This window comes from Rana temporaria, chromosome 10, assembly GCF_905171775.1.
Source record: "Rana temporaria chromosome 10, aRanTem1.1, whole genome shotgun sequence".
Classification (NCBI taxonomy): Eukaryota; Metazoa; Chordata; class Amphibia; order Anura; family Ranidae; genus Rana; species Rana temporaria.
The window spans coordinates 34,804,933-34,830,217 of NC_053498.1; the positions used below are offsets into that span (position 1 = coordinate 34,804,933).

Sequence of the window (25,285 nt, forward strand, 5' to 3'; positions counted from 1 at the left end):
TCTGATTTCTTTAAGACAGACCATAGTTGTCTATATTGCCTACAGATTTCCATTTTTTTTTTATTTATTTTTTTTGAAAAATAGTTATTGAGATTTTCAGTTACAAGAAGAGATGCATAACATAGAGCGCCATAGCCGTTTTTCACGACGGGAAAAATAACTTTTTTTAAATTGATCGTTAAAAATGGACGTGTGTAGGCTCCAGAGCATTTTTCTCGACAAGAAAAATGGGCATTAAAAATTTAGAGCCTGCTCTATTTTTTTTTTTCACGTCGTCGTTTTTTTTGTCGTGAAAAAAACGGTCGTGTGTACGCTTTAACGACGGGGGAAAAACACGCATGCTCAGAAGCAAGTTATGAGAAGGGAATTTTGCATATTCAGCCCAAAGGGTGGTGCCATTCGAATGGAACTTCCCCTTTATAGTGCCATTGTACGTCGCCGCGCTTTGCTCGAGCATTTTTTTCACAATCGTGTGTAGGCAAGGCAGGCTTGACAAGAATCACGTAGATAGATTTAACCTCTAACATTTGAGGATACAAATAAATTGGAAATGTACCATCATCCTAATATTCATCAGTGGCGGCTGGTGAAGATTTAGGATGAGGGGGCGCAAGACCCCGTCCCTCCATGTTTGGCCCCTCCCACTTCTCATAAGCCACACCCCTTTAGAATCCACCCACTCCTTCCCCTTATTCCACTCAGTGTCAGGAGTATACAGCCCCAGAATCACAGATCATGGTATATAGCGCAGCCTTACAGATCGTGCCAACAAATGAATTTTTTTTTAGTAAATCACATATATCTGCATTCTACAACCTGTAGATCGCACATTTCTGCACCCTGTAAATCGCACAAATCTGCATTCTACACTCTGTAAATCGCACATATCTGCCTTCTGCAACCTGTAAATCGCACATATCTGCAACCTGTATATAACACATATCTGCATTCTGCAACCCCCCCCCCCCCCCCAATCAGGTCAGCTACAGTGCTACACTATACACATGGCAGGGGGGTGGTGGACACAGCAATCACCCCCCCTCAGACCAGCACAGGGTGGCAGGGCAGACAGGCACGCTCCTCCAGACAACAGCCTCTTCTTCTTACAACACTACTACAAGTCCCAGCATTGAAAAAAAAAAGCCATGACCACTCATCATCCTTCGAGTTTTAAGTTACAATCTGCTAGGTCCCCGGGTGATTTAGTTCCCTATGTATGTGTGGGACTACAATACTAGCATCATAGAAATCTGGTGCATGCAATTCCCAATTATGGGACTACAAGTCCCAGCATCGCACGGGCACCCATCCTCCTTGGAGCCCTATACTATAACCTGCCCGGACTTGTAGTTCTCCACCCTCTCCTGGAGAGATCAGGTTAACCTGAGATTTGTAGTTCTCCATTCTCTCCCTCCTAAGACTCTGGTTCATGCAATTCTCTTAGGCAAGGGACTACAAGTCCCAGCATCGCATGGAAACTCTGCCACTTTGGAGCAATATGCTATAACCTGCTGGGACTTGTAGTTCTTCATCCTCTGCTAGGTTCTGCAGGTTCATGCTATATCCCATGTTTGGGACTACAAGTCCCAGCATCACATGTGTATCCATCTATGTTGGAGCCCTATACTATTTCTTGCTGGGACTTGTAGTTCTCCACCCTCTCCTGGGGAGATCAGGATCATACATTGCACACCAGCCTGCTGGGATTTGTAGTTCTCCAGGTAAGGGACTACAAGTCCCAGCATCGCATGACCACTTATTTACTTGGAGCCCTATGCTGGGACTTGTAGCTCTTCATCTTCTGCTAGGAGTCTGGTTTATGCAATCTCCCATGTATGGGACTACAAGTCCCTGCAGTGCTAGGAAAACACCTGGACACCCATCCACCTTGGAGCCATATACAATAACATGCTGGTATTTGTAGTTCTCCATCCTTTCCTGGGGAGATCAGGTGAATGCATTGCACAGCACCAGCCTGCTGAGAGTTGGCCCAAGAAGCATGTGTTGGTTATACAGGTCAGGAACATGCACGCACCCCTTGCCTTGCACAAATAATACTAAATACATCACTGACACTGAATCAGGAGTGGACAGTCTGGAGCCGGAGGACTATTGTACAGAAAACTGCACAGACAGTCATTGGTGATCAGAGTGGGATGTGGGGTCGATCTAGCAAGGACAAACTATCTTAGCATGGTAAGTGTGGCTCTCTCTGTCTTCTTACCTTGCTTTCAGCTCCGCTCGGGCCATGCAAAGAACTGATCTGCCGAAGTGACATCACTTCCGGTTTGTCTATTCCACAAAACCCGGAAGTAACAGCTACGATGCAAACAACAATGCTCCTGCCCAGCGCCCATAGTGATTATACGGGCGGAAGCTAATCGGCTGTTTGCATTGCGCCCGAAGGCGGGTTAAAAGCCCGCAAATGAAGCACCACGTCTGCAATCTCGTGATTGCATTGACGTGGTGCTTCCCATAGGGCACTGGTGACCAGCGCCCAAGTGAACTTAAAAAAGAAAAAAAAAATTGAATTTTATTTTTTTCTTAAAGGGGCCGTTTTAAAAAAAAAAATGTTTTTTTCATTTTTTTTTTGGTGACTACAGGAGGGGGGGGGGGGGGGGGGGCGGCGCCCGGGCGCCCCCTATGGACGGGCCGCCACTGATATTCATAGAATAGTCAAAGGGTTCAGGGAACCCCCTGTGGACCCTGAAACACCAACAGTGAAAAGTGGGCGGGGAGGACTATAGCGGTACCTGATAAAGTGGATAAACTCAAACCAGAGCTATCATATGAACAATTTTACAAAATATATTGACAATGTTAAAACAATACACATGACGTGACAGCCATCAGATCACCAAACGTGCAATCCCTAGAAGGAGGGGGGGATTTTCGGGTGAAGAGTTGGAGTCACGAAATGGAAAATCTCGAGTCTCTACTAGTTTCGCGATGGATATCACTTCGTCAGGAGACAATCTACAGGTTAAAATACAAAAACGGCACATTAACTTCGTTTTTTTTCATGACATGAAAAATGTCGTGTGTACCCGACTTTACACGTCAAAGCATAATGAAATAATGAACATTGGTACCCTCAGGAGTGGAAGCAACGTTTGGTGATCCTCAGAGAATAGCATAGTAACGCTGATATTAATATTAGAGGCTGCCTGTCTTAGAGAAAGGGCCTGGGGTCTTTGGGGAGCTTTATGAAGGTGTGACGGATCTAGGGTGGCAAGGAGATGGAGGGATCAGATAGGTTGTAGACTTTAATGCCCTGTACACACTATCGGTTCGTCTGATGAAAACGATCCGATGGACCGTTTTCATCGGACGAACCGATCGTGTGTGGGCCCCATCGTTTTTTTTCCCCCATCGGTGAAAAAAAATAGAACCTGTTTAAAAAATTTCTGATGGTTAAAAAAACGATAGAAAAAAACGATGGTCTGTGGGGAAATCCATCGGTCAAAAATCCACGCATGCTCAGAATCAAGTCGACGCATGCTCAGAAGCATTGAACTTCATTTTTCTCTGCACGTCGTTGTGTTTTACGTCACCGCGTTGGACACGGTCGGATTTTTAACTGATGGTGTGTAGGCAAGACCGCTGAAAGTCAGCTTCATCGGATATCGGATGAAAAAATCCTTCGGTCCGTTTTCATCGGATGAACCGATCGTGTGTACGTGGCATAAGTTTACCTAGGGAGTTGGTGAGATCTCTTTTGAGGTACCAATCTGTGATGCATCAGATCCAGCCGTTCCTTTGGCAAAAAAACGTGGAGTAGAGCAAAAGTGCAGTACGATGGTGTCCAGCCTCTCAAGGTTGGATTGCCAGTTTTAAAATCTAACTCCTCAAAGAGTGCCCAATCTATCCGTCTCCTGCACCAGCTTTGACAGCTGTCAGTGGCTTTCTGCAGGCCTCCATTGATCTCTGTGGGGTACACTGATGTCAGGCAGGTCCACAAACAAGCGGATCATAAGTTCCACTTTTATTATCTTTGGACTGATTTCCAGAGCTTTGATGACATCCATGTGCCCTGCTGCAACCTCCATTTATCATATGAGGCCAACCAATGAGGGTTTATACGTTGGTGCAGTGGTTCCTCTTACTGACCTCCATGCTACTACTATGATGCAAGGATTGCCCGGGGGAACCACGGACCGCAGGGGATTGATACCCCCAAACTGTCTTTTTTTTGGTAGCATGAAGTGGCATGAAGTATATGTTAAACAGCACAGTTCGAAGAGTGGTGCCATGTGGAGTATATATATATTTGCTGCTCCCACTTTCGACCAGATCGCTACAGCGGATCCACTGGAAGTCTCCCCCCCCCCCCCCCCCCCATAACCTGTGGGCAACCGGCTGTGATTCCTTGTGGTTTCACAGCCAGTTGCTCACAGTTTGTGGGAAGGAGTGGATGGAAAATGCACTGCATGAATCTATCTATGGTGATAGAGAGGTGGCAGGAGAGAGAGCGACGCCTGTGCGCCCCTTATGGACGCATGGCCACTGCATTTAATGACAAAGAAGTTGGCAAAGAAAGGTTTTAGGAATCAATGTTGATGCTTCCTTGAGAAAAACTATGGGGTAGATTTACTAAAACTGGTGCACTCAAAATCTTACCCCAGCATGTTCAATTAAGCTTTGGCAATAAAACCTGTAAGCTGATTGGCTTCTATGCACGTTTTCCAAAAACTTGTGGGAAAAAAATGTCAAAGACAAAAGACTCATAGAATATATGTTGGTGTGTTTTATTTCCAAAATGTGGTCATTTTAAGGGCATTTCCATTGTCATTTTGGAATGCTTCAGGGCCTTCAAAAGTGTAATCAGTTGTCAAGATATGATGGGGGTTATTTACCGGGGTATAGCGCGCACCCCTAAACCTGACCCGGATTCCTGTGAAAAAAATATTTTTTGTACTTACAGTTTTGGTGTCTTCCGCGGCGTCCATCGGCGGACTCGTCGGGTCCGGCGTCCGTCTGCGGCTTCGGGTGTCCTCTTCGTCGGGTCCGGCGTCCTTCTGCGGCGTCCTCGCGTCCTCCCCGCTCGTTTCCCGCGCCAAGTTTGAATACTGCGCTGACATATACCGAGCGCAGTACACTCGTGTATCGTCGGGCAGGCTCGGCTACTCTCGTGGTGACGTCCTGTACGTCCAGGACGTCAACGCGAGAGGCGCCGAAACTGCCCGAAGATACACGAGTGTACTGCGCTCGGTATATGCCGGTGCAGTATTCAAATTCAGCGCAGGAAAGCGGGTATCGGCGTATACCGCGCACCCACGATTTTGCCCTGATTTTCAGGGCAAAATAGTGCACGGTACACGCCGATAAATACGGTATGTCCCTGGGACGCTTGGTGGTGCTCCCGGCATGTTGGGCCTCTGTATGTGGTCTGACTGTGTAAAAGTCTCACACATGTGGTATCGCGAGTAGCAGAATGTATTTTGGGGTGTAATTGCAAGTATGCATGTGCCATGTGAGTGAAATAACCTGTTAATATGACAATTTTTTTTAAAGAAAAAAAAAAATTTGCAAAGAATTGTGGTTAAAATTATAAATGTGAAAAAAACTTACCATGCCTCTTAGTAAATACCTTGGAATGTCTACTTTCCAAAAAGGGGTCATTTGGGGGATATTTGTACTTTCCTGGCTGGTTAGTGTCTCAAGAAATGAGATGGGCCGTCAGTACATCAGATGTGATCAATTTTCAATGATGGGCACCATAGCTTGTAGACTATATAACTTTCACACAGATCAAAAAATATACACTGATTTGGGTTATTTTTTACCAAAGATACGTAGCAGTATAAAGTTTGGCAACAATTTATGAAGAAAAATTACTAATTTGCCAAATGTTATAACCGAGACAAAGAAAAAATGCTTTTTTTTATTTTATTTATAGCGCAAAACAAAAAGAAAAAAATTGTGGTGATTAAATACCAACAAAAAAAAGCTCTGTTTGTATTAAGAAAAGGACAAAAATTCATATGGGTACAGTGTTGCATGACTGAGTAATTGTCAATCAAAGTATGACAGCGCTGAAAGATGAAAATTGGCCTGGTTAGGAAGGGGGTTTAAGTGCCCAGTGGGCAAGTGGTTAAGGGGGGATATGATCGCCATGTATAAATACATAAGGGGTCCATATTGTGAACTTGGTGTTGCGTTATTCACGCTAAGGTCATCACAGAGGACACGGGGGCACTCTTTACTTCTGGAGTAAAAGATTTCATCTCCAAATAGAGCTATAAAATGTGGAATAAATTCCCTGCAGAGGTGGTTCTGGCCAGCCCAGTAGATTGCTTTAAAAAGGTCTGCATACTTTCCAAAATGTACATAATCTAACTGGATACTAACATTTATAGGTAAAGTTGATCCAGGGAAAATCCGATGGCCTCCCGGGGGATCAGGAAGAATTTTTTTTCCCCACCGGAGCAAATAGTTTCATGCTTTGCTGTTTTTTTACCTTTAACTGTGGGTATAGGACTGTGGTATATAGTATTGTATAATTTTCCCCCCCTTTTTATTGGTTGAACTAGATGAATTTGTGTCTTTTTTTTTTTTTTCAACCAGACTAACTATGTAACTATGTAACTATGTAGAGATTTTTCCAGGATCCATACTCTGCCACATTTGGGGGTTTTTCCAAAGTGACCAACTTTTTCCGAGGAGCTCTGCGACCCCATGATATTCCTCACCAGAGACCCTTATCAGAAATGGCCGTCGGCCTGGAGGATGAACCAGGTTTCGAGGTCATCACCTGTGTAAGTTTTGCATGTGCTGGATTTATTGTTTGCCTAGAGGATGCTCGGATTTTTAACTCTGATACTTCTAGATCAGGGGTCTCCAAATGGTCTAAAGAAAGGGCCAGTTTACTGTCCTTTAGACCTGTGGTCATCAACCCTGTCCTCAGGGCCCACTAACAGGCCAGATTTGCAAGATAACTGAAATACATCACAGGTGATATCATTTGCTGCTTAGGCCCCTTTCACATTGAGGCGTTTTTCATGCGGTACAGCGCTAAAAATAGCGCTGCTATACCGCATGAAAAAAACCTGCCCTGTAGTGTTCAATGTGAAAGCCCGAAGGCTTTCACATTGAAGCGGTGCGCTAGCAGGAGCTCTCCAAAAGTCCTGCTAGCCGCATCTTTACCGCGGTATAGGAGCGGTGTGTTCACCGCTCCTATACCGCGCCTTCTCATTGGGGAAAGCGCAGTAATACCGCCCGCAACACGGGCGGTATTAACCCTTTTTCGGGCGCTAGCGGGGGTTAAAACCTCACCGCTGGTGCCCGAATATCGCGGTAAATACGACGGTATAGCCGCGCTACAAATAGCGCGGCTATACCGTCACCGCGGCTGCACGCCTCAATGTGAAAGCAGCCTAAGTGATTGTAGTATTCTTGTCTGCATCTACCCAAGATAATACATAAAACCTGGCCTGTTAGTGGGCCTTGAGGACAGGGTTGATGACCACTGCTTTAGACTTTAGGGGGGGCCAGACTGTGGCCAGTGGGAGTAGAAAATGGAGGAATGCAAGGAATAGTTCCCTATTGGAAAATTTTGTAAAAAAATACGCAGCCTATGTACGCATCAACTATAATTGCAAAATTGTGAACAACCACTAGAGGTCTCCAGTGGATGACATAGATGAATTAACGTGAAATCTTTATACAATATTCACTCTAAAGTGCATAAGTGCAAACACATATGTGTGGTTACCACCAGATATCTCCAGCGGTTGTAAATAAAAAGAAATAAGACCCCTTTCACACTGGGTCGTTTTGCAGGCACTCATGCACTAAAAATATTGCCTGCAAACCGACCTGAAACAGCCCCTGCTGTGTCTCCAGTGTGAAAGCCCAGAGGGGTTAGCGCTAGCAGGACAGTAAAAAAAAAGTCCTGCTAGCCGCATCTTTGGAGTGGTGAAGGAGCAGTGTGTATACCGCTCCTTGCCCATTGAAATCAATTGGACACTGTGGCTATACCGCCGGCAAAGCGCCTCTGCAGAGGCTCTTTGCGGTGGTTTTTAACCTTTTCTCGGCCGCTTGCGGGGGTAAAACCACCCCCGCTAGCGGCCGAATATCGCAGCGAAATTGGCGGTAAAGCCACTAAAAATAGCAGCGCTTTACCGCCTACCCCACCCCAGTGTGAAAGGGGCCTAAGTGTTCAAAAAAAAAAAAACCAATCATATAAAAGTATAGTGTCCATAAACTCCCATCAAAGGACTTCCAATGGTGCATAAGTTGCCTTAACCAGCAAAAAGTGACTATGATTCTTCCTCCATCAACACCTGTCACAGAGCCTACTCACCAGAATTACATGACTCCCATTAGGCCGCGTACACAAGGTCGGTCCAAACCGATGAGAATGGTCCGACGGACCGTTTTCATCGGTTCACCGCTGAAGCAGACTGATGGTCTGATGTGCGTACACACCATCAGTTCAAAAACCGATCGGGTCAGAACACGGTGACCTAAAACACATGACGTGCTGAAAAAAACGAAGTTCAATGCTTCCAAGCATGCGTCGACTTAATTCTGAGCATGTGCGGGTTTTGAACCAATGCTTTTGTGTACTAACCATCGGTTTTGACCGATGGTCAGCCGTCCATCGGTTCAATTTTAAAGCAAGTTCTAAAACGTTGGTCTGAAGGACAAAAGTCCGATGGGCTATACACACGTTCGGTTTGGACCGATGAAACTGGACTTCGGTCCGTTTTCATCGGTTTGGACCGGTCGTGTGTACGCGGCCTTACAGGAAACGCATACAGCGGAATGTCTCTCAATAGACACTGCAATGATTTAGTAGACAGAGCAAGTAGGTTAAATCTCCAGATCTCCGATCATCAAGTAAGGCATAGAAGGAAAGACTCGCATAGTGAAATACGTAGGATTTATTGTAAAAAAAATTATCGCTACATGACTACTCGGAACAATGACAATTAAAAATTATAAAAATGGAAGCGGGGACGCTGGCTACGCTCCACCTGCATTCCACTGGGAGGAAGTGATGTATCACGTGCGACCACAACCAACGCGTTTCGTCAGCACGTCTGACATTATCAGGGGTAATTGTAATAATATTGTATAAATATTTCACATGTTAATTAATCCATGTCAATCACTGTAGATATCTAGTGGTTCTTCACTATTTTGCAATTATAGTTGATGTGTACATAGGGTGCGCGGTTTTTCACATATATAAGATTTGACCTTCACAACATGCAGCCCCTCTAAATAACGCAGTATACCTTTTGCGCAGGTAAGGAATATATTTACAATCGTGTGGTAAGTAACCATGCGCTGCCAATAAGTGATGTAGCTGCTAACACGGCTAGTTGAAAGAAAGCAAAAAGATATTTGAAGTGTAGGGCTAAAAACAATACAATAAATGACAAAATAATTGTATCCAAAATGACATAAATAGTGATCGCTCACTGTATGCAAACAGTGTATAAATAATACATAGTGATCTCTCACTGTGAAAAAACTGGTAAACAAAATGTGAAAAGAAATGAGTCCATAAACAAAATGGGCCAGATCCACAGTGAGAGTACGCTGGCGTATCTACTGATACGCCGGCGTACTTTCAAATTTCCCGCGTCGTATCTTTAGTTTGAATCCTCAAACTAAGATACGACGGCATCTGGGTTTGATCCGACAGGCGTACTGCTTCGTACGCCTTCGGATCGTAGATGCAATACTTTGGCGTCCGCTGGGTGGAGTTTGCGTTGTTTTCCGCGTCGAGTATGCAAATTAGCTATTTCCGACGATCCACGAACGTACGCGCGGCCGTCGCATTCTCTTAGGTCGTCTCTAGTCGGCTTTTTCCGGCGTATAGTTAAAGCTGCTTTTTTGCGGCGTATAGTTAGATTTGCCATGTTAAGTATGGCCGTCGTTACCGCGTCGAAATTTGAATTTTTTCTTTTTTTTTGCGTAAGTCGTCCGTGAATCGGGATGGACGTAAGTCACGTCTAAGTTTAAAAAATGACGTCCTTGCGACGTCATTTCGCGCAATGCACGGCGGGAAATTTAGAAACAGAGCATGCGCAGTTCATTCGGCGCGGGGATGCGCTTCATTTAAAAGAATCACGCCCCCTAATCGCCGATTTGAATTCCGCCGCCAGAGATGCACTACATCGCCGTAACTTACGGCGCGAATTCGTTGTGGATTTGAAACAAAGCCAAGTAAGTTACGGCGGCGTAGCGTATCTTAGATACGCTGCACCGGTGCCAATCTATGTGGATCTGGCCCATTGTTTGTAACCATAAATAAGTAAAAAGTCCACCACGTGTCACACAAATGTCTGGAACTCAGACTTGGAAGTGATGCTTGGAATAAACGTGACTTCTTGTGTATAACGTGTTAACCCTCCACCAATAGGATTGCAGGCTTACCAGAACATGTGGAATCAAAGAAATTGTAATCTCTTATGAGTCAAACGAGCATAAAGCTGATATAAACGGCAGGTGCGTCCTTAAAGGCAATGCATCGATCACCCGATCATCAACAGAGGCGGATTCGACCAAATGTAAGATAAACAGTAGCGACAGTTGTACACAACTTGTCCTCAGTGTAGTTCAATAATGGAAGGATATGGAGAAGGAGAGAGGAGGCAACATAGCGTAATCTCGTTTAGTATATTAAAATTTAATAAACAATTGCACTTACATGAAGTTGAAGAATGCAGCGCATGTATGTATACAAATGGGGCGGCAGTGGAGTCCTTCCGACGCGTTTCATGTTAGTACACGTCATTCTACAACTAGCGGTGCATACTAGCTCATTATGTCTTTTGCATTGCAGGTGTAAAAAAAAATAAAAAAATTGAATATGCGGGTATACAACCGCTTTAAAGCGGAAGTTCCATTTTTGGGTGGAGCTCTGCTTTAATACCACTTTAACTTGCTGGCAAATCAAAAGCTTCCAGCTGCTTCGTTCTGTTTGTAAGAAAATTGACTAAGGATTACCTTTATCTATATCCGACCCTTGTCAGAAGAAAAAAAGAAAACCAATGCAGCCACCACATCCAATGATTGGTCCGCTGCAATATGCTCCAATTTTTGAATTTGGGTGTAATTCCACTTTAATATAAACCAAAGGAAATTTGAACAGACAGGACACTTGATAATGGCTCTCGAAGGACAGCGAAAAAGGGAAAAAATAACGAGTTGCGTTGTCAAACTTGCTTTATTTGCTTCGGTCTATTAAAGGAGATGATGTGTTTTTTAAATGTGCACTTATCCTTGGAAAGGGGTTTTGTAATTACACTTGCATTTGCCGCAGTTCAGTATGTTAAGTGATATTGAGAGTCTTGGGGATTGTCATTGTGGGTTTCAGGCTGTTCGCTAACAACCAAAAAAAATAAAAAATCTATTGCAGCAAGTGGATTTGGGCGAACGGCCAGTCATACAGCGCCAGGCACCCGTCAGCGAACAGGAATGGGAATCTAACATTGATTCTGAAGGACGAGTGATAGATGTGGACGGTCTGAAGAAGAGGATCTTTTCTGGGGTGAGTCCTGCTGGAGAGAGAAAAGATTAGGTCTTAACACTGCAGCATCCACTGCAGACCCTGCACTTCCATTATTGCCCACAAGATGGGGCTGTCCCCCTGCAGAGAAATCGCAGAAAGCTCATTGCAGATATATTGAAGCGCATGGGGATCTATTCAATTAAAGATGTTTTATTCGTTTTGATTTTTAGGGCTTATGTTCTGCACTACGGAAAGACGCCTGGAAGTTTCTTCTGGGTTATTATCCATGGGACAGCACAGCAGAAGAGAGAAAAGCTTTAGTCCGTAGGAAAACGTAAGCATGTTTGCATACTGCATAATTGTGTGAGCCCTCTAGTGGATAACATTGTAACCACAGCATTTATCCCCTTTAACTGACCTTACGGTTTTTGCAGACCCTGAACAGAGCTGACATATGGTGGTAGGTCCGGCGAAGCACATTTTTGGCGGGGGAGGGGGTAGCACAACAGTGATTAGAATTACTTTCTCGTCTGGTGGGTAGTTCATCTTACACAGATTTCAATATGCTCACTAAAACCAGTGTAAAAATAGACAAAGAGAAAATGTGTCTGATGACTAAAGGCAAATCGCATCGTGGTTTTTATCCCTGTAAATTATTAATATTTTTGCTTTCAGTGGTTGGAGGTCAGCAATTTTCAGCACAAGACTTCCAGCACCAAGAACTAGTGTGAATGCTGAACCCTCTACAACACATATGCCACACAATGCCCGACCTTGTCATGTGGCCCTCGCACCCAGTTTTGCAGCCAGAACGTGGCGGTGGTCTGCCACTTTTGGCTCTCGCCCTCCCTTCCCATTCCCTTCTGTCCCTTGTAAACACAGAAACCTTCTGTGTTTACAAGGGACAGCTTTAGTCTCAGCGGTTCCTGGATGTAACAGATTCCTGCGCACCCTGACAGCGGGGACAGATCTCCAAAGAGAGAGAGAGAGAGAGCTATCAACCTGCAAGGTTACGCACCCTGAACCCTGAACTCTGTACAAAGTGAATCCCTGAACTATGCATTCTATACGTAGCGCACCTTTTAAACCCTGCACTCTGTGCATAGGGAACCCCTAAACCCTGCATTCTGTACATAGTGCACCCCTGAACTTTGCATTCTGTGCATAGGAGAACCCTTAAACCCTGCATTCTGTACATAGTGCACCCCTGAACTTTGCATTCTGTGCATAGGAGAACCCCTAAACCCTGCATTCTGTACATAGTGCACCCCTGAACTTTGCATTCTGTGCATAGGAGAACCCTTAAACCCTGCATTCTGTACATAGTGCACCCCTGAACTTTGCATTCTGTGCATAGGAGAACCCTTAAACCCTGCATTCTGTACATAGTGCACCCCTGAACTTTGCATTCTGTGCATAGGAGAACCCTTAAACCCTGCATTCTGTACATAGTGCACCCCTGAACTTTGCATTCGGTGCATAGGAGAACCCTTAAACCCTGCATTCTGTACATAGTGCACCCCTGAACTTTGCATTCTGTGCATAGGAGAACCCTTAAACCCTGCATTCTGTACATAGTGCACCCCTGAACTTTGCATTCTGTGCATAGGAGAACCCTTAAACCCTGCATTTTGTACATGGTGCACTCCTGAACTGTGTGCATAGGAAAACCCCTAAACACTGCATTCTGTACAGTGCACCCCTGAAAGTGACACTAAAGTTTCCCAATTTTTTTTTAAATAACAAACATGTCATACTTACCTCCTCTGTGCAGTTCATTTTGCAAAGAGTGGCCCCGATCCACCTGTTCTGGGGTTCCACGGTGGCTCTCGCGGCTCCTCCATACAATAGATAACCCCCTCTGGCAAGCATTCTCCCAAAGGGGGTTACCTTGTGGGCGCACTCCTGTGTCATACACTCTGTATCCATAGACGCCAAGTGTATAACTCGGCCCGGCGCCCGCATCATTGGATTTGATTGACAGCAGCGGAAGCCAATGGCTGCGCTGCTATCAATCTATCCAATAGGGCACCTCTGGAACTGCACTCTGTGCTTAGTGCACCCCCTGAACTCTGTACGTAGCATAATCCAGAACTCTGCACTCTGTGTATAGAGCACCCCTGAGAGCGTGAACTCCTGTTCATCATAGCAATAGAGCAGAGTTTCTCAACCAGGGTTCCTCCAGAGGTTGCTCGGGGTTCTTTAAGCAGTGAGCAATTTTTGCCTCTCAGATAAGTTCCCACTGACACCATTGATCGTTTTAGCCATCTGTAAGGGGGTAAGTCTTCCCAATGACCACAAGTGTAAGGAGCATTCTTCTCACTGACCATCACACTAATATATCATGAGTTGTAGATATAGTCATTTTTAGCAGGGGTTACCTGAGATCGGAAAGTTATTTCAAGGCATCCTCTGGGTGGAAAAGGTTGGGAAAGGCTGCTGTAGGGCTCTTTTATAAAAAATAAAAATAAACCTTGATTAACGAGTAACGCAGTTAACAAGCGTTTTGAAAGACGACCAACTTTTTTTTAAATCCTGACTCGGTTTGTGAGTGTTGTCCCTTCATCAGGGGCCAATGTCCGCGTGGAGTCACACCGTCACCATATGTATGGACTCATGGCTGAGCCGGCAAGCATCCAGGCAGTGGCAAACAAGGCCCCTTCGCAGAAGAAAAATAAGGCACACAGTGGGATAGGGTCACCTCCCTTCCTCCAAGCAAGTCCAAGGGTGCCAAAACAAGGCATAAAGCATAAGTGTCACTCCTATAGACTTTTGAGAAATGGGTGTAACTAATACTGGAATGTAGCCAAGGGTGTCACTGGGGAGTGTATGGATTCACTTTCCACTAGTATGTAGTATCACCGCCGTCTCTACATACTCGGGACAACTAGTGGAAAGTGGATCCATACGCTCCCCAGTGACACCCTTGGCTACATCCCAGTATTACACCCATTTCTCAAAAGTCTATAGGAGTGACACTTATGCTTTATGCCTTGTTTTGGCACCCTTGGGCTTGCTTGGAGGAAGGGAGGTGACCCTATCCCACTGTGTGCCTCATTTTTCTTCTGCTAAGGGGCCTCGTTTGCCACTGCCTGGATGCTTGCCGGCTCAGCCAAGAGTCCATACATATAGTGACGGTGTGACTCCACGCGGACATTGGCCCCTGATGAAGGGACAAGGTCTCGAAACGCGTAGGGCCTGAATGAACCACTGTGGACAAGTCATGCACCTATCCATTAATTTTGATTTTAATATTTATATTTTTGTATTTACTGTATAATAAACTTTTACTACTATTACTACTTTTCTTGATTAATTGAGCTGTTACCGTTAAAGGCCCACCCTGGGGGATTTTCTCCTTTTCTATTCCATACAGGGGTGTTGGTAACACATATAGGTTTCCCTTTTGATGTTATTTTGCAAATTATTAAAACGGCAGCACAGTGGCTAAGTGGTTGGCACTTCTGCTTGGCAGCACTATGGTCACTGGTTTGAATCCCAACCACGGCACTACTGGCCTGGAGTTTGCATGTTCTCGCTGTGCCTGCGTGGGTTTCCTCTGGGTAGTCTGGTTTCCTCCCACACTCCGAAGACATGCTGGTAGGTTAATTGGATTCTGTCTAAATTGGCCCTGTATGTGTATACATTATAAATGAATGTGAGTTAGGGACCTTAGATTGTAAGCTCTTGAGGCCAGGGACTAATGTGAATGTACAATATATATTCGTAAATTGACAGTGCTATTTTAGTACTAGTAACAAATAAAACCCCACTCCGCGATGATTATGTAATCTGTGTTTGGTAATCTCTATAAGCATGGAGGGGTTAATGCAGTCCCACCCACACATCTTGCAAGTTGTAAATTGTGACAGAACCAAACAAGCGGGCAGATAGCATGGGCTCGGTGCCATCTCCGTGGGACATTGTTCAACACATGTTCTTGCTGTTTGCAGGGATGAGTATTTCCGTATGAAGCTGCAGTGGAAATCTGTGAGCGAAGACCAAGAGAGGAGGAATTCTCTGCTGCGCGGATATCGCAGTTTAATAGGTTGGTAAACACGATGGATTCATGCTGGTTTGGCTGCAGGTTGGTCAGGAAGCTCCTGTGTGATGTACAGGTGTCACTTAGGAGGGCTGTGTGCTCTATAAAGAGATTATATAAAGGGATATTGTAGAATTCGTTTTATTGAGTTCTATAGCCAAGAACAATCTACTGATGGTCACAGTATAATATAAGACTGTAATGCCGCGTACACACGACCGTTTTTCGGGTTCTAAAAAATTACGTTTTTTTTAAATGTCATTAAAAACGATCGTGTGTGGGCTCCAGAGCATTTTTCACGATCTAAAAAATGGGCATTAAAAATTTCGAACATGCTCTATTTTTTCACAACGTTTTTAAGGTTGTAAAAAATGGTCGTGTGTAGGCTTTAACGATGTGAAAAAAACGCGCATGCTCAGAAGCAAGTTATGAGACGGGAGCGCTCGTTCTGGTAAAACTAGCGTTCGTAATGGAGTAACCACATTCATCACGCTGTAACAGACTGAGAAGCGCGAATCGTCTTTTACTAACACGAAAGCAGCCCCAAGGGTGGCACCATCCGAATGGAACTTCCCCTTTATAGTGCCGTCGTACGTCACCGCGCTTTGCTAGAGCCTTTTTTTTTTTCACGATCGTGTGTAGGCAAGGCCGTTTTAATGATCGGGTTGAAAAAAAACTTTGTTTTTTTCTAGACCCTTAAAAACTTCGGGCCTGATTCCCAAAAGAGATACGCAGACTTAACTGCTGTTCAGTCTGTGCCTAACTTTGGAAACGATCCTCAAAAGGCTTTTTCCAAAGTTAGGCAGAAAATCTGACATGTGTAAGACACTTACACGGTCAGATCTTAGGATGCAGTACCGCATCCGCCACTGGGGGCATTTCTCATGGAAATGCAGCTTTGAGTATGCAAATGAGGACTTAAGCAGATCCACAACGCTTTCCAGCACTGTGATTTCTGCGTAAGTTCCGATTTTGGTCGCGCAAAACTAGGGCTGGTTTTACAATGTGGAAAGTTAGTCACACCTTGTAAAGGCCCATTCAAGCGACGGCATTTGGTATACATTACCGAGGGAGAACTCCACGGCAATTTTTAAATTCAAAACCGGCATGGGTCCCCCCCCCAGGAGCATACCAGGCCCTTAGGTCTGGTATGGGTTGTAAGGAGACCCCCCCTACGCCGAAAATTCGACATAGGGGTCCCCCTACAATCCATACCAGACCCGTATCCAAAGCACGCTACCCGGCCGGTCAGGAAGGGAGTGGGGACGAGCGAGCGCCCCCCCCCCCCCTCCTGAGCCGTGCCAGGCCGCATGCCCTCAACATGGGGGGGTTGGGTGCTCTGGGGCAGGGGGGCGCACTGCGGGCCCCCCCACCCCAGAGCACCCTGTCCCCATGTTGATGAGGACAGGACCTCTTCCCGACAACCCTTGCCGTTGGTTGTCGGGGTCTGCGGGCGGGGGCTTATCGGAATCTGGGAGTCCCCTCAAATAAGGGGGCCCCCAGATACCGGCCCCCCACCCTAAGTGAATGGATATGGGGTACATCGTACCCCTACCCATTCACCTGGAGGCAAAAAGTCAAAGTTAGTAAACACAGAACACAAGGGTTTTTAAAATAATTTATTATTCTGCTCCGGAGGCTCCCCCTGTCTTCTTTATTAGCTCTATTACCAGGGGGGGGCTTCTTCTTCCACTCTCCGGGGGTCTTCTTCCACTCTCCGGGGGGGGTTTCTTCTTCCGCTCTCCGGGGGGGGGCTTCTCCGCTCTCCGGGGGTCTTCTTCTCTCTTCGCCGCTCTCCGCTGTTGACTCGGCGCACCCCGGTTCTTCTTCAGCTGTCCGGTGCCTTCTTCTTCAGCGCTGGCTGCCTGCTATCTTTGTGTGTTAGCTCAATTAGTAACAGGCAGCCAGCGCGGTCTTCTGTGACGTCAGGTTCTTCTCTTCCCTTCTTCCGATGTTGACTCGTCGCCTCTTGACGCTGTAATGATGGAAGCGCGCCTTGCATCCCATTTATATAGGCATCACCGTCCCATCATGCTCCGGCAGGTACCCACGTGGTGGGTGCCTACCCACGTGCACCCACCACGTGGGTAAAAACCCTTGTGTTGTGTGTTTACTAACTTTTACTTTTTGCCTCCAGGTGAATGGGTAGGGGTACGATGTACCCCATATCCATTCACTTAGGGTGGGGGGCCGGTATCTGGGGGCCCCCTTATTTGAGGGGACTCCCAGATTCCGATAAGCCCCCGCCCGCAGACCCCGACAACCAACGGCAAGGGTTGTCGGGAAGAGGTCCTGTCCTCATCAACATGGGGACAGGGTGCTCTGGGGTGGGGGGGCCCGCAGTGCGCCCCCCTGCCCCAGAGCACCCAACCCCCCCATGTTGAGGGCATGCGGCCTGGCACGGCTCAGGAGGGGGGGGCGCTCGCTCGTCCCCACTCCCTTCCTGACCGGCCGGGTAGCGTGCTTTGGATACGGGTCTGGTATGGATTGTAGGGGGACCCCCTACGTCGAATTTTCGGCGTGGGGGGGTCTCCTTACAACCCATACCAGACCTAAGGGCCTGGTATGCTCCTGGGGGGGGAACCCATGCCGGTTTTTTCTTTGAAAATTCGCATGGAGTTCTCCCTCTCAGGAATGCATGCTGAGCGACGCTGTAATTTTTTTTTATAATTATTTGTTTTCCCGGCGCGTATATTTTTTTTCACCCGTCGCAACTTTAGTGTCCCGTCGCAATCCACAAAGCCGCCCGGCGTCAATTACGTTCGCGCGCTGCACGTCGGGAAAATTACGTCACACGCATGCGCAGTACGGCCGGCGCGGGAGCGCGCCTCATTTAAATTTTAAACGCCCCCCGGAGAGGAGGACCGCCTTGCGACGGCGGCACTTAAGTTACACGGCCTGAAATTTCTAGGTAAGTGCTTTGTGGATCAGGCACTTAGGTAGAGATTTTAAGTCAGTGTAACTTAACTGCTGAAAGTTAAGTTAGGCAGCTTTTTTGGGAATCAGGCCCTTCATTTTTTAGAACCCGAAAAACGGTCATGTGTACGCGGCATAAGGCACTAATACTGTAAAACAGAATGGCAAAGTTTAAAGGCTAAGTCCACCAATGCAAAGCATTGCAACCATGATCAGTGGTCGTAAGAGGTTGGTATGTACATAAAGCTGTGCTCCAAAGTTTGCATACCCCTGGAGAATTGGTAATATACGATATGTACCATTTTTAAAGAAAAAGTGTGAGCGGGCAAAACACATTTCATTGATTTTCTTATGGGATTCATTTTCTCTAACTGTGGGTCATAACAGAATGGCCCAATCATAAAACAAAACATGTCAACAAGTGAACAAATGAAATGCCCCCTGTTCAAAAGTCTGTATACTTGTAGTTCTTAATATTGGGTATTGCCCCCTTTAGCATCAATGACGGCGTGCAGCCTTTTGTAATAGGGGTCCCAAATTCTCACAGGTGGTATAACTGCCCATTCATCTTGGCAAAAAGCCTCAAGGTCATGCAAAGTCTTTGGTTGTCTTGCATGAACAGCATGTTTGAGATCTAGCGTGGCTTGATGACATGAAGGTTACTATGATTGCCACTCCACGACCTTTACCACCTTTTTCTGCTGTAACCACTGGAGGGTCAACTTGGCTTTGTGCTTAGGGTCATTGTTGTGCAGGAAAGTCCAAGAGCATCCCATGTGTGGCTTTCTTGCAGAAGAATGCAAATAGTCTTCCAGTATTTTCTGATAACATGCTGCATTCATCTTGCCATCAATTTTTACAAGATTGAGCCACCACCCTGCTTCACAGTGGGGATGGTATTCTTGTCGCTGTTAACATAGCGCTTATGGTGGTGACCCTAAAGCTCTATTTTCATGCAGCAGCCCCCTAATACTTACATGGGCCCCATCTAGAGCCAACGATTTTGCATGAGAAACTTGGCTGTCTGAGACTTTTCCTCCTCATTGGCTGAGACAGCAGCACAGCGCCATTGACTCCTGCTGCTGTCAGTCAAAGTCGGTGAGCCGATGAGGAGAGAAAGGGGATGGGGACGGGCCACAGCTGTGTCTGGTGCCCCCATAGCAAGCTACTTAAGTGCTGGGTAGGGATGAGCTTCGTATTCGAGTCAAACTCATGTTTGACTCGAACATCGTATGTTCGATCGTTCGTAGAATTACGAACGTTTTTGGCCGTTCGCGCCAAATTCGAGTCACGTTTCACAGCCAATAATTCGCAGTGTATTGCTGGTTGATGATTGGCCAAGCATGCACTATGTCCCGCATGCTTGGCCAATCACAGCTTGCAAAAAATGGAGAGCCATAATTGGCCAAAGCCAGGGTGGCTTTGGCCAATTATGGCTCAAGGGGTTTAGTACATGCCCCACACTATAAAAGGCCGCCTGCAGGTCGGCCTTGTGTAGTGTGTTGCGGTGGTTAAAAGAGAGAAGACGGAGAGAGAGAGAGAGAGAGAGAGAGAGTTTTAGTAGGTAGATAGAGCAGGCAGGCAGGCTAGTCAGTTAAAGTTACAGTGTGTAGAGGATATATATGCATCCCAGGTGTTGTATATATATTTATACACTGTATAGTATAGCTAGATCCGCTATTCCTAATTTACTGGCAGGCAGGTGATTGTGCTAGCTGCAGTATTCCCACATGGTGTATTGCCTGTGTCCTCTGCAGTGTGCACCATAAAGCTACGTAGTGTGTGTACTGCCTTTGTCCTCTGTAGTTTGCACCTAAAGCTACGTGGTGTGTACTGCCTGTGTCCTCTGCAGTGTGCACCTAAAGCTACGTAGTGTGTACTGCCCATGTCCTCTGCAGTTTGCACCTAAAGCTACGTGGTGTGTACTGCCTGTGTCCTCTGCAGTGTGCACCTAAAGCTACGTGGTGTGTGTACTGCCTGTGTCCTCTGCAGTGTGCACCTAAAGCTACGTAGTGTGTACTGCCCGTGTCCTCTGCCGTGTGCACCTAAAGCTACGTGGTGTGTGTACTGTCTGTGTCTGTGCTATTTTTCTCAATGATTTTCATCCATATTGCAGGGACCAGACATTACATTAAAGCCGCAAGCAGTTTTAAATTACTTTTTTCTTATAGTAAGCTCATTTTGTGCAGGGACAGTTCTAAACACGTGCCACTTCACAGGCATACTATAGATACCCAGTAGGTACGATATTTAAAGGAATTATTCATTTTTTTTTTATTTAAGCATCATTAAAATCACTGCTCCAGGAAAAACGACCGTTTTTAAAACCTTTTTTTTTCATTGATACATGTTCCCTGGGGCAAGACCCGGGTTCTCAAAGACGTTTTACGACAATAACTTGCATATTAGGCTTTAAAATGAGCACTTTTGAATTTGAACGTTCAACGTCAATGGGGTTCTAAATGTTCCCGCAAACGGTCGGTCCGTTCGAAGGTTCTGGTGCGAACTGAACGGGGGGGTGTTCGGCTCATCCCTAGTGCTGGGTGCACTCAATAAGAGGGAGAGACCAGGAGCACCGAAGAGGGACCAGAGAAGAGGAGGATCAGGGCTATCTGTGCAAAACCACTGCATAGCGCAGGCAAGTATAGACATGTTTGTTGTTTTTAACAAAAAAAAAAACAAGACTTTAGTATCACTTTAATTTGTGATTTAATAGTACTGACTGATATATTCAAGGCTTTGGATATATTTTTACAGTATATCCTTTTCCATCTTTATAACGTGTATGTAACACTAGTGCTATATGATGCATGTAGTATCTGGGCCAGGGGTGCCCAACCAGTGGCCCACGGTGCCCTCTGATGTGGCCCATGACCTCCTGCTCTGGGATGGAATAAGATAGAATAGAATACTGTTGTTAAAGGTAAGTTTATTACTAAAATCACAGTGTATATATGGACATATCTTTTCTGTAGTGGTTACTGGGCTGCTTTCAAACGGATCCACAGGTACAGAGCAGCGCACTGTGGATTACCTGCACTGAGCAATAGACTTCTGTTACCTGCGAATTTGGTGAGCTTTCTGAAAGTGCATCACACCTACAGGATATAATAGAAGTCTATGGCAAAGTGCAGCTAACCTTCAGGAAAGCCACAGGTGAACTGTGCTGCACCTGTGATACGGGTAAACAGAGCATTGGTGTAAAAGCAGCCTTAGGCCCCTTTCACACGGTTAGTCCAACCCAATCGGACCTCCATTCACCTTTAAGGAGTGGAAGATGTACATGGACTTGTGTCTGTTTAAAAACGCCTACCTCCAATCCAATCCCCCATCCACGCGCTCCGCTCATTGTGGCTTCCGACTGGTTACCAAGTCGCTTAAGTGGCCCTTGCTCTTCAAAAGGCTGGGCACCCCTGATCTAGGCCAACAAGACTTTTAGGACATAACTTGAAAAGGTGTGGTTATCCGCTTCAAGTGGCCACACAGCTGTACATACACAAAAAAGTGGGGATATTGGTGACATTATTGACCTAATACAGCCACATGGGTGTATTAGGTTAGGTCGAGGTCCTAGGTCGAGGAATTTTGGTAGCATAATTATTATTCTGGAATGTATGTTCCTTACTAAAGAACACTTTATTTTTTATGATGTTGTTATGGGTAAAGTACCGCTTTAAAAAAAAAAAATATATATATATATATATATATATATCAGATTGCCATAAATGGTTTTTGTGTTTTTTTTTTTTTTTCAGAGAGAGATGTCAGCCGTACTGACCGAAACAATAAGTTTTATGAGGGGAATGATAACCCAGGCCTTGGTCTTCTCAATGACGTCCTGATGACATACTGCATGTTTAATTTCGATTTGGGTAGGTTGCTTTGAGTTGTCTTTCTGTGCCCCTTTTCCTGTAGCCATTTTATTTATGGAGTCTGTTTCTGTTCAGGTTACGTCCAGGGAATGAGTGATCTTCTGTCCCCCATCCTCTATGTGACGCAGAACGAGGTGGACTCCTTCTGGTGCTTCACTGGCTTCATGGAGTTGTTGGTTAGTATGGATCACAAGTAAATGCCTTTCCGGTGTAAGTAAAATGTAAAAAGATTACAGATGATGTCTATGTAGACGAAACGTGTCGGAATGAGTCTTTTTGAGTCTTTTTGAGTTCAAACCGTCTGGTAAGCATTTACCTTATTGGTGGTGGATTACACACTTTCACTAGTACCGTATTTTCCGGCGTATAAGACGACTTTCTAACCCCTTAAAATCTTCTTAAAAGTCGGGGGTCGTCTTATACGCCGGTAACCTAACATCTTACCTTACCAGAATCGCGGCCGTACGATTTTTCAAAAGCCGCGCCTCCGACGTCTTCTGTTTCGTGATAGGCGGAAACAATCAGCTTCCCAGGAGGCACTGTGTTCAGTGTCCGCCTATCACGGAGGGCCTCTCGTCCTGTGTTTAGTGTTCCTGTGTTTAGTGTCCGCCTATCACGGAGGCCCTCTCGTCCTCGGACGAGATAGGCGAACACTGAACACAGTGCCTCCTGGGAAGCTGAATGTTCCGCCTATCACGGAACAGAAGACGTCGGAGGCGCGGCTTTTGAAAAATCGTACGGCCGCGATTCTGGTAAGGTAAGATGTTGGGTTACACGGCCGCGATTCGCATGGGATAAGGTAAGGGCACGGTCTGGTCATGTAATGGGGCACGGTCTGGTCATGTAATGGGGCACGGTCTGGTCATGTAATGGGGCAGGTCTGGCATGTAATGGGGCACAGTCTGGTCATGTAATGTAATGGGGCAGGTCTGGTCATGTAATGGGGCAGGTCTGGCATGTAATGGGGCACAGTCTGGCAGTGGCGTCTCCAGCTTTCATATTTAGGGGGGGCACATGGGGGGACAGGGACAAAAGTAGGGGGGCCAACTATAAATTGCAATTAAATATATATATATATCCTGGGGCCCTTTACTACGATCCCACTATGGGCCCTTTTACATGTTCTGCAGTGAGCTCCCTTCCTACTGTATTGGGGCCCCCCAGGGTGGCAGAAAACAAGAGATATATGTCACCAGCACACCAAGAAAATATAAGGGTCCAAAGCAGTGGGAGAACTATCAGGGTTGCAAAGGTTGTCTTGCCACCGGGCCCTGGTGTTCTGCCACAGTGGGGATCCCCAGCTGTCCTGTCCCTGCTATTTACAGCGCTGGTCTGGCATCTGTCTCCTTGGCAGCGACGGCAGTCTATTAGGACCTAGTGCTAGTGACTTTATGGGTGTATGCAGGGGAAGGCTGGCACTATTGGTTATAGAGAGCCGAGCCCCCAGCTGGTCACCTAGCAGCAGTAATGCTGTATAACCTTCTCTGTTGACATGCTGATCGGGATGTGATCCAGGTGATGCTCCCAGTCAGATCTAATAAACACAGTATTTATTAGCATTAAGAGTACAACCACATAAATATAATCAACCGTATGATCAGCAGCCATGTGGGCTCTATGCCTGTAAAGTGTGGGCTTTAATCAATAAAATCATTGATATTTATGACTAGGATTTGACTAAGAGCATCACCTGGATTGCATCCCGATCAGCATGTCAGAGAAAGGCCCACTGCTGCTAAGCAACCTGCAGGGAGCTCAACTGTCTACAACCAATAGAGATGGGCTCGGGTGTGTTTGAAATCCCACGTGCCCGATCACGCCAGGAAGCCGACACTCCACAGTGCTAATCAATGTATGAGCTGCCTAAGAGCTAAGACCAGCCATAACCAGTTTAAATCTCAGCTGGTTCAGCAGGAACTGGCTGAGATTTGAACCATTAATGAGCAGATTCTCTTATAATTATCACTAGTGGTTGCTGTATAGCCACTAGTGATAATCACTGTTTGTCGGGAGAATATAATTGCTGGGCAGGAGGGATATTCCCCTGTCACCACTGTCTGTTGATGGGGGAATCATGCGAGTTTCTTTCCTGCAATCTGTGGATGCAGGAAAGAAATTTGCACCGTATATTATCTGCCTAACTGAAAGTGAAAGTAAATAGTGAATGTTTTGAAAGAACAGAAGAGGGGGAGGGAGACAGATGGGGGGGGGGGGGAGAAGGGATGGAGATAATGTAGTTCAGTGATTACAGTGTACTGCAGTCTGCAGTGCACACACTTAAACACGGTCCAGGCTAGAATATCTGGTTGTGTGAGCGCTCGCATTATGCAGTGTCGGCGAGCAGAGGGAGGGGGAGGAATCCCCCGCAGAGCTGACTGGGGACGCTCTCCCTCTCGGGGAGCAAAATACAAAAATTGCAACAACAAAAAAAAAAAAAAAAATTTTTTTTTTGGGGGGGGCACATGGTGGGGCACAGCATGATGTTGGGGGGGGTCAGGGCCCCCTCTGCCCCCCCCCCCCCCTAGGGACGCCTCTGCAGTCTGGTCATGTAATGGGGCACAGTCTGGTCATGTAATGGGGCAGGTCTGGTCATGTAATGAGGCAGGTCTGATCATGTAATGAGGCACAGTCTGGTCATGTAATGGGGCACAGTCTGGTCATGTAATGGGGCAGGTCTGGTCATGTAATGAGGCAGGTCTGGTCATGTAATGAGGCACAGTCTGGTCATGTAATTAGGCACAGTCTGGTCATGTAATTAGGCACAGTCTGGTCATGTAATGGGGCACAGTCTGGTCATGTAATGGGGCACAGTCTGGCATGTAATGGGGCACAGTCTGGCATGTAATGGGGCAGGTCTGGTCATGTAATGAGGCAGGTCTGGTCATGTAATGAGGCACAGTCTGGTCATGTAATTAGGCACAGTCTGGTCATGTAATTAGGCACAGTCTGGTCATGTAATGGGGCACAGTCTGGTCATGTAATGGG

General features: G+C 46.1%; 1 protein-coding gene across 2 annotated transcripts in view; it reads left to right on the forward strand.

The window, feature by feature from the left end:
* The window catches only part of TBC1D17 (TBC1 domain family member 17), a 125,023-nt gene that overhangs the window by 71,046 nt on the left and 28,692 nt on the right, over positions 1-25,285 (forward strand). The window contains exons 7-12 of one of the 2 annotated variants that reach the window (XM_040327529.1): positions 6,597-6,758; positions 11,378-11,509; positions 11,701-11,804; positions 15,424-15,518; positions 22,184-22,300; positions 22,376-22,476. In XM_040327529.1, the coding sequence (XP_040183463.1) occupies positions 6,597-6,758; positions 11,378-11,509; positions 11,701-11,804; positions 15,424-15,518; positions 22,184-22,300; positions 22,376-22,476 (711 nt within the window). The remainder of the gene's footprint in view (positions 1-6,596; positions 6,759-11,377; positions 11,510-11,700; positions 11,805-15,423; positions 15,519-22,183; positions 22,301-22,375; positions 22,477-25,285) is intronic. The other variant, XM_040327530.1, reaches the window with a different exon arrangement.